The sequence below is a fragment of the Rhynchophorus ferrugineus genome, unplaced genomic scaffold (genome assembly GCF_030347505.1).
Source record: "Rhynchophorus ferrugineus isolate W39M unplaced genomic scaffold, kcgeb_rfMv2 rfM5, whole genome shotgun sequence".
Classification (NCBI taxonomy): Eukaryota; Metazoa; Arthropoda; class Insecta; order Coleoptera; family Curculionidae; genus Rhynchophorus; species Rhynchophorus ferrugineus.
Genome location: NW_027472584.1, coordinates 26,812,016 through 26,821,252, shown reverse-complemented (window position 1 = coordinate 26,821,252; position 9,237 = coordinate 26,812,016). Strand labels below are relative to the sequence as shown.

The 9,237-nt window shown below is 30.8% G+C and overlaps 3 protein-coding genes across 7 annotated transcripts; 2 read left to right on the top strand and 1 right to left on the bottom strand.

The window, feature by feature from the left end:
• The first annotated feature begins 391 nt into the window (after nucleotides 1-391).
• LOC143197442 (carboxylesterase 4A) lies at nucleotides 392-3,564 on the top strand. 5 transcript variants are annotated; one of them, XM_076405935.1, is made up of 11 exons: nucleotides 394-546; nucleotides 1,010-1,085; nucleotides 1,191-1,409; nucleotides 1,461-1,797; nucleotides 1,855-2,045; nucleotides 2,102-2,264; nucleotides 2,322-2,488; nucleotides 2,561-2,639; nucleotides 2,700-2,838; nucleotides 2,891-3,093; nucleotides 3,148-3,478. In XM_076405935.1, exons 1-11 carry the CDS (start codon nucleotides 488-490, stop codon nucleotides 3,285-3,287), a joined length of 1,773 nt encoding a protein of 590 aa, XP_076262050.1. In that variant the 5' UTR covers nucleotides 394-487; the 3' UTR covers nucleotides 3,288-3,478. The 5 variants fall into 5 exon arrangements, with proteins under 5 accessions (XP_076262049.1, XP_076262050.1, XP_076262047.1 ...); XM_076405934.1 differs by having other exon boundaries at nucleotides 392-546; nucleotides 2,322-2,639; nucleotides 2,700-2,769; XM_076405932.1 differs by having other exon boundaries at nucleotides 1,013-1,085; nucleotides 2,322-2,639; nucleotides 3,148-3,564.
• On the top strand, nucleotides 3,545-5,444 carry ScsbetaG (Succinyl-coenzyme A synthetase beta subunit, GDP-forming). Its single transcript, XM_076405941.1, has 6 exons — nucleotides 3,545-3,752; nucleotides 3,806-3,929; nucleotides 3,986-4,085; nucleotides 4,142-4,566; nucleotides 4,684-4,843; nucleotides 4,899-5,444. Exons 1-6 carry the CDS (start codon nucleotides 3,699-3,701, stop codon nucleotides 5,278-5,280), a joined length of 1,245 nt encoding a protein of 414 aa, XP_076262056.1. The 5' UTR covers nucleotides 3,545-3,698; the 3' UTR covers nucleotides 5,281-5,444.
• Nucleotides 5,445-7,381: 1,937 nt separating this feature from the next.
• LOC143197446 (uncharacterized) lies at nucleotides 7,382-9,229 on the bottom strand. Its single transcript, XM_076405940.1, has one exon. It carries the CDS (start codon nucleotides 9,113-9,115, stop codon nucleotides 7,508-7,510), a length of 1,608 nt encoding a protein of 535 aa, XP_076262055.1. The 5' UTR covers nucleotides 9,116-9,229; the 3' UTR covers nucleotides 7,382-7,507.
• Nucleotides 9,230-9,237: the final 8 nt, after the last annotated feature.

Genomic DNA, 9,237 nt, shown 5'->3' with positions numbered 1-9,237 from the left:
CCCCATTTAAGTCAGTTATTTTTACACTTTTTAGCTGGGACAACATGAACGAACAAGTGTTTTTATCAGATTATTATATTTTTCTTTATTTTATACAGTCGTTGTTTTAATATGTCGAACGCAGATTTTACTTGTCAACAGCCGCACGCATTGCTACTCTATTACTTGATTTTAAATTCAATCATTTTACTAATATTATTAAAAAATATCTATAAAATAAACTGACCTAGTTTGGAAAAAAATGGCATTGAAGATTCTTATATATAACCATATGTCTACATTATAGGTTTTCTCAATTTTATTCAGTTTTCAATTAATTTTTAACTATCTCATTTTTATTTAAGGCATTTTAATATCGTTTGTATATTTATGACAAATAACTACATAAGTATTATTATAGTTTCCACGTATTTATGTTTTATTAAACATTTAGCGCTCAATTGTAGAGTTATGTGACCTAAAAAAGATATTTTAATTTCATCCTTATATGGATTTGATTCAGAATCAACGACTGCTAAAATATAAACAACATATGTTATGGAAAAGGTATCAATCATTTAAAACTATGATATACACGTTGTAATTAATATTAGATGCAATATGGGTTATATTTACTGGACTGTGAATTAATAAAGGGATTGTTAATTAATTTCGGTGGGTTAAGAAGCCGCCTCAATGATAATTTCTTTTTTTTTTGAAGGTTTAACTATTTTTTTAACTGAAAATTAAAAATTCACTTAATCTTTCTTTAGGTATATTAAAATTATAAAAATGGTGTGTAATGCACACTTCCATTTTATATTTTGATATTGAATTTTACTACCGGATATCAGAACAAAAGGCTTAAAACAGGAAGCTTTATGCGGACATGCGAAGTACCCTGATCTGAAAATTATCATGACACAATTAGTTCGAAATATATGTTGCATCGAATGTTTACTGCTTAAAAATTATTTTATAGAAAAAGAATAAATATGTTTTTAGTCGCAATTTTAATATGTTTAATTAGTAGTGAGTTTGGATATGGTCAGTCCAGGGGAGAGAAGAAAACTACTATTCAAATCAGACAAGGAATTTTAGAAGGCGTAAGTTATCATATTTAATGTATTTGTATTTACTTAGATTCAGTGTATTTAATTGATAATTAAAATTTATTCAAATCGTTGAGCATCTAAAACATGACATTTTAGAAAACTGAATATACAGACACGAGAAAAATCATTAATACTTATCTTGGGATACCATATGCAGCACCTCCAATAGGACTTCTAAGATTCTCGCCTCCTCAAAAACATCCCGGTTGGAATGGTACCTATCAAGCTAAAAATCATACTCCGAGATGTGCACAAATCCCAAGAGGAGTTAACGACAGTGAAGATTGTTTATATTTAAATATTTGGGTTCCTGCGGTAAGATAAAATTCGAATGTATTATTCGAAGTATTATCTAAAATATTTTAGAATTCAGACGGTTATGCACCATTACCAGTAGTAATATTCTTCGACGGAATTGATTTCAGTAGAAGTAGCGAGTTACCATATCTTCCAGGTCAAGATTTTGTCGCGGAAGGGCTGGTTTTGGTAACGGTGAATTATCGATTAAATATTTTCGGTTTTTTTTGTTTGGGTACGAACGAAGCCAGAGGAAACCTTGGATTATTGGATCAGTATTATTCCATTGTTTGGATTAGGGAGAACATAAAACAATTTGGTGGTGACCCAGAAAAGTTAACACTGTTCGGGCATGCTTCAGGAGCAGTTAGTGTCGCTTTGCATTTAATTTCTCCTAGAACATCAGGTCCTCTACTACCAGATTATTTATGCGTCATTTTTAACTGTTCCATTTTATTTACAGGATTGTTTCAGAGAGCAATTATATCATCAGGCAGTGCGGTATCTCCTTGGTTAAGTCACAATGATCCTATAGCAGCCTCTAAAGAAGTTTTGCGTATTCTTGGTTGTAATTTATACATAACTGATTATTTACGATGTTTACGATCAAAAAAAACGGAAGACATTTTACAAACAGTCCAAGAATACAGTGAGGTTAGTTGTAAGGCCTTTGTTTTTATTTGGAATTGATATTATGTTTAATATTTCAGTCGGTTCAATATACTGATGCCTTTTTACCAATAGTCGACAATTTCTTACCAGAAAACAATCGATACTTACCTTATGAACCCGCTAAAGCTTTTCGAGAAGCTACATTTTTCCAAGTTCCCATCCTAACGGGAATTAGTAAACCAATAACATATCCACAACTAAGTACGTTTTAAAATCATTAAAAGAAGGAAACAAAACTTATTTATTTACTAATTTTAGATGAATGGTATGAACTAGCTAGCAAAGGTTTTCAACAATTGTATCAATATGTGGAGCGATCTAAAATACCAGATATCCTACGAGCTTATAAGTTTGCTAATAGTTCGAATCGTGACCAAATATTTGACTTAATCAAATGGAAATATACTTCTTCCAGTCAAGATGATGTAAGAGTCTTGGTTAATCAAATAAAACAACTTGAATATGAGTCTAAGATTGAAGCTCCACATTATTTGCAGTTGTCTCATTTAACATCTTATGTTCAACCAATTTACGTATATTACATGCATGATATAGGATTTAATATAAACACTACAGGTATAATTACCTATCTATATGTTATGATATCTTATATACATATGTGTTTATAATTGATAGATGGTTCTGTTTCAACTGATTTACTGTTATTATTTGGTCCGTCTTTATTAAAAATGATAGGAAGAAGGAGGTTTGTAGATAATGAAGCAATTTTAAGTGCCGATTTAAAAAAAATGTGGAAACATTTTATAATTTTTGGGTGGGACTTATTTTCTCATTGTTCAATACATATACATAAAGATTATTTTTAGGAATCCTACTCCAGGTAACGACAAAGTAAAACAATGGAGAAAATTTAGTCCTATAGATAAATACGTAGAACAATTTCATCAATCTGAAGTAGAAAACATTTTAGAGCGAACGGAAAGTGTTACATTTTGGAATGTGCTTTTACCAAAATTCTCAAAATACCATACGACATTTTCTACACGAAAAGAACTACAAAATATTCCTGGTAACTAGACATTTAATTTAAAACCAATTAATATTGACTTAACATGGATTTTAGATGCAACAAGAAACTTCCGGCATGCCCTATATACGTTAGTAGGTGTTATTGTAGCACTTTTGGTTTTATTAATTATATGTATTATTCTTTTAAAAAGAAAAAGCCATGAAAGAGAACGTGAATTTCACATAGGCTACTAGAATCTTAAATACATGTATATACAAATTAATATAAACTTTTCTCCTCAATTGTATGCAATTAAACATATAAGGAATAAGTGTAGGGTGTATGTTCAGTTGCATATATATACAAAATGTCTAAATCTTATTGCACTGTATTATTGTTATGCATCTATTATAAAAGTTTGAGGTTATCGCATATTTTTTAATAATTTTTTATTAGTTTAAAAATTTTTTTTTACTTATCTTACTTTATTTAATATTTTTTATTGTAAGAGTAATATACCTATTACTATCACTTTTTGTTTATTATTAACTGTAATCATTTCTTACTTGGACTTTGAAATAGCAGTACTCGCAGATTAACCCGAGATATATACTTAGTGATTTAATTCAAAACAGTTTCAAACAAGAAATATTATAACTTGAACGATGTCTTTGTGGAATTCATTACTGAAATCTGCTTCAAATCAGGGCATATATAGGGTAAAATAAGATAGGATATTATTGGTGGGTGCTTTAACATGCATGCTTTACAGGTTCCAATTCGTTATTTAAATTTATTAGAGTACCAAAGCAAGAATTTGTTACGGAAAAGTAATGTAGCCATTCAGGACTTCTGCATGATAGATGATAGTGGCACAAATGAACTTCAAGGATTCAGTAAGTACTATCATTAGTAGTTTCCAGGAGCTATTGATACATTACCTGTGTTCTAGATGCAAAGGAATATGTTATAAAAGCACAAATTTTAGCTGGTGGTAGAGGCAAAGGTTTCTTTGATAATGGTTTCAAAGGAGGTGTTCACATCACCAAAAAGTTAGTGTATATATTGGTTACAGATTTTCAATTATTTACTTTTTATTTTTGTTTAGTAAGGATCAAATCTCAGACATTGTTGGTCAAATGCTGGGTCACAAATTAATTACAAAGCAAACACCCTCTGGAGGTATACCTGTAAAAAAAGTTATGATTGCAGAAAGTGTCAACATAAAGAGAGAAACTTATGTATGTATATTAATGGATAGACAGAGAAATGGACCAGTCATTATAGCGTCTCCAGCTGGAGGAGTTGACATTGAAGGGGTGGCTGAAAAAACACCTGACCTTATTAAAACAATTCCAATTGATATTTTTACCGGTATAACAGATGAAATGGCAAATGAATTATCTGAATTTTTAGAGTTCAAAGGAAATCTTAAGGAAAAAGCATCAGCAGAACTTAAAAAATTATGGAATTTATTCCATCTAGTTGATGCCACACAGATAGAGATTAATCCATTAGTTGAAACTGATGATGGTATGTTTAATATGATGATATCTATTACTTAGATGAATCATAAAATAATATTAACCGTATTATGTTTAGTCTTTATTCCTACATATAGCATTTTGTTAATAATATGTGGTATTTTAGGTAAAGTAATTGCTGTGGATGCCAAATTGAACTTTGATGATAATGCTAAATTCAGACAGAAAGATATATTTGCAATGGAAGATATAACAGAAAGTGATGCCAGAGAAGTTGAAGCAGACAAATATAATCTTAATTATATAGGCATGACAGGAAATATTGGGTATTTGATTAAAAATTAATATTTTTATGTTGATTAATACGCATATCTGTGGTAGGTGTTTGGTAAATGGTGCTGGATTGGCAATGGCAACTATGGATATAATAAAATTGTATGGAGGTGAACCAGCAAACTTTTTAGATGTCGGTGGAAGTGTGAAAGAAGAACAAGTAAGAGCAGCTTTTCAAATTATCACATCAGATCCATCTGTAAAAGCTGTGTTAGTGAATGTGTTTGGAGGCATTGTAAATTGTGCTACTATAGCAAATGGAATTGTTAGTGCCTTGAAAAGTATGACCCTAAAAGTGCCACTTATTGTTAGATTAGAAGGTACTAATGCAATTGAAGCCAGAAGTATTATTAAACAATCTGGCTTGAATATAGAAACAGCTGAAAATTTAGATGATGCTGCACAAAAAGCTGTAAAATCTATTAATTAATATATCTCATAATATATCCTAATTAATCTTTTTGTGAATGTAGAAAACAGGCAATACTTTATATATACATACATACATATATAAGCATTTAATAATATGCCAGTTTTTATATTTCTTTTTATCTATAGTTGTTAGATATTTTTAAATAAAGTATTTAAAACAAATATATAAATGTTTGATGTATAATTTTATGTAATCTGAAATGAAAGCCAGTTTTATAAGAAGAACTTCATTTAAACATATATGAACAAAAATTAACTGTACTAGTGAACACAAAAGCATTTAGTTACAATTTCTTAACAATAGTTAGACAGAAATAACATTGAACAATACTGAAGATTTTTTAAAATCAAGGAAAACATTTTTTTAATGTATTTTATATAGAATTTTTTACTTTCATACTGCTCAACATGTAATTATATATTTGCTAGATGGAATATACTCTTGTAATTTTTTAAACAAAACTGAATAAAAAATGACTTTAGAAATCAGTTTATGGAATATAACATCTAGCAAAATGTAATTAATACTAATTCTAAAATCGTAAAAGTGTAGTGGTGTTTTTTAAAAATAGACAGAAATAAGACAAAAAAAATTGCAAATAGTTCTAGGATTTAACTTAAATTACTCTCATGCGTTTCAAGATGTAATTATACATTTGCTAGATGGAATGTACTCTTGTAATTTTTTTAAACAAAACTGAATAAAAATGACTTTAGAAATCAGTTTATGGAATATAACATCTAGCAAAATGTAATTAACACTAATTCTAAAATCGTAAAAGTGTAGTAGTGTTTTTTAAAAATAGACAGAAATAAGACAAAAAAATTGCAAATAGTTCTAGGATTTAACTTAATTTACTCTCATGCTTTTCAAAATGTAATTATACATTTGCTAGATGGAATGTACTCTTAATCTTAATTTTTTTCAACAAAACTTTAGAAAGTTTAGAGAATATAATATCTAGCAAAATGTAGTTAATTAACACTAATACCTAAAATAGTAACAGTTAAATAAACTTGAGATTTTTTTAAATTAAACAAAAAAACTTTGGCTCTAAATAAGGAACGCTATGGGTTTGTACATACAAATTGAAGCTGATTACGTTTATCTTTTTCTAAATATTACAAATTCTTGCAATGATTTAAATGACAAAATAATACCAAACTATAACTTTAGAATTAAGTTTGTAGAATGTAACATCTATAAAAATTAAATAGTATTTTTTACTAGATTGAATACATTCTTGTAATGTTCCAAACGACAAAGTGAAATCAACTTAAATTTAAGTTTGCAGAATGTAATATCTAGCACAGTAAGCAGTAATAAGTAAATACAATAAATGATATATAATAAACAATAAACGTGAAATAACAACACATAACAGAATTCAAGATTTTTAAAATCAAGCAAAAAACACTTTGCTTTTAAATAATTTGAAACCGCTGTTTGCTGTAATTTGTAAAATTTAATACTATCCTGTAATTTTTTAAACCACAAAATACAATTAGAATATAACTTGAAATATGTGTACAGAAATGTAACATCTAGCAAAATGGAATTAACTTAAAATAAGCTTTATCTTTATTACATTATTAGTCATTAATATTAATTTCAAATTAGTTGTTAGTTCCCATTAAAGTTAATTTTCTAAACGATTTGCTTGAAGTACGTAAGGTCTCCAACTAATAGATATTAACTGATCACAATTACTTTTAAATTAGTTTTTTATCTTCAGTGAGATTGATAATAATAAAAGCTTAATTTAAAGTTAATTATCGAACGATAAAATTAACAAAACCAACTTAAAACACAACGTAAAACACAAATTGCGAAAAATATTGCTCTGTAACACTATAAATACTAAAAATAAGTTATCAAAAATAACATATTTTTTGCTTTTAGTATAAAATCTCTATTCTAGTATAAAAGCTCATCAATAGCTATTCATTGTTATAATCTGATATGAGCAATGTGTATTGAGTTACAATGCAAAAACGTGTTACTTTTCATGTTTACTATTATTCTAAATCAGTAAAATATCACAAATTAACAGTCTTGATGTTTTAAAACAGTTTTTGTACTATTTTATCACATGTTAATTTTAATGAGATCATTATAAACACTTTAACATTTATAAAATCTGTTAAAATAGTTTAACAGTATTTAATCATGCGAATAAACGAACGAATTTCAAATGTATTAACCATTTGAACATAGAGTTACTCTATGGATTTGATTCTCTAGCTGCTGCCGTTATAAGTGCCGCGCGTTCAATTTGTTGCTGTCTATAACTATCAGCTGCTTCAGCAATTCTTTTATATAAACATGCTTCATGCTGAAACATGTGAACAATTTCATGGTTTGGTAGATCTAGTATATCATTTATAATTCGTTTGGCTATATACGGGTACATTAATTGAACCACTGGATACAAGTGTTCTCTAAGCATTAGTTGTCGCATATAATATGGTGTGGTATTTAAATCCTCTTCAGTAAATGACATCACAGGAAGTTTGTTCCTTGGAATGGGCTTTACATCAGCAGGTATTGAAACAGAACAACTATTTGTAGGTGCAGTAGTCTGTGCATGAGTAGAAGCGCACACTTGAGCGTAAGTTGATGGCCTTATTGGAGGTGCCGCGGGAGCTGGGGTAGGTGTTCCGGATGTCGAAGGTAAATCTGAGGTAGACGTAGGAAATCTTAATGCTGTAGATGCACTAGTTGAAGGAAAACTGGATATTGTTGAAGCAGGTGCTCTAACAGAAATGGGCACACTTGGTATTACAGGATTAACTGGGACGTCAGGAACAACAGGCATTTCCACATTAAACGTAGGAACGGTAGGTAGGTGCGTTTGAGGTAGAGGCACAGTCCATGGACTAGGAAATGCAGGTCCCATAAAGAACATTCTACTTGGTCCCTCGTAGGGACTTGTAAAATAAGGAGGTGCCGCAAACTGACCGTGTGGAGGTGGGGGTGGGGGTGCTGGTGTTGGTTGCTGAAAAGCAGGTGGATTTTGCGGATATAGTAATTGTTGGTGGGGGAAATGATATTGGTGGTCATATAGTATTTGTTGTTGGTTTCCCTGTTGAGGAAAAATGATCCGCGGTATAGTTGGTTGCGTTAACAAAAATGGTTGAGCCTGTGGTATCACTTGTGGAGGTGGGGGCACTGGAAATTGAAGTGGCATGGGCTCTTCTGGGTGGTTTATTTCAGTCTGCCGGTCCGATAAATGGTGTAATTGTCCTAATGTTACAGATTGGCGCGGTTGAGGTGGTGGTACTGTTCTTGCAACATGGTCTTCTTGGGGAAAACGTAGACGAGGAATTGTCGACATATTCTGTGATAGTCGTTGAATGGCTTGTTCTCTTTCCAACTGCTGACTCGGATCTACACGCCGTTGTTGTATTATTCTGCGTTCAGCCAATTTTCGTTCAATCACTTCTATGGGTGTCAAAGTTTCTGACTCGGCTGAATTTCTGGTAAAAAACTGCGGGTGGTTAAGTTTAGGGTCGTAATAGCCTCTGCTTAGCCCAGCAGGGAAGAATTGGCCCATTTCCATAGGAGGTTTTTGCCGATCAGCATAAGATACGTACAATCGTTTACCTTCTAATTTATATCCGTTCATCTCTTTAATGGCTGTGTCAGCAGCTTCGCGAGACGTGAAAGTTACAAATCCGTAACCTTTACTTCGGCCCGAGTCTGTTACAACCCTTGCAGAAACAATTCTGCCAAATCTAGAAAATTCCCTCTCCAAACGGGCATTATCAACGCTTATGTGTAAGTACCGCACATAGATAGCAGTGTCCTCTCGAAATAGACGGTCCGCCATATTTTCGCTAATATATTCCTTCTACTTCTACTTCTACAGCTACAACTACTTCTTTAAGGGTCTACAATAAAAAGCCTGTGCAATTAATGTTTTTTATTAATGACATAGGATGCAATAAAAAT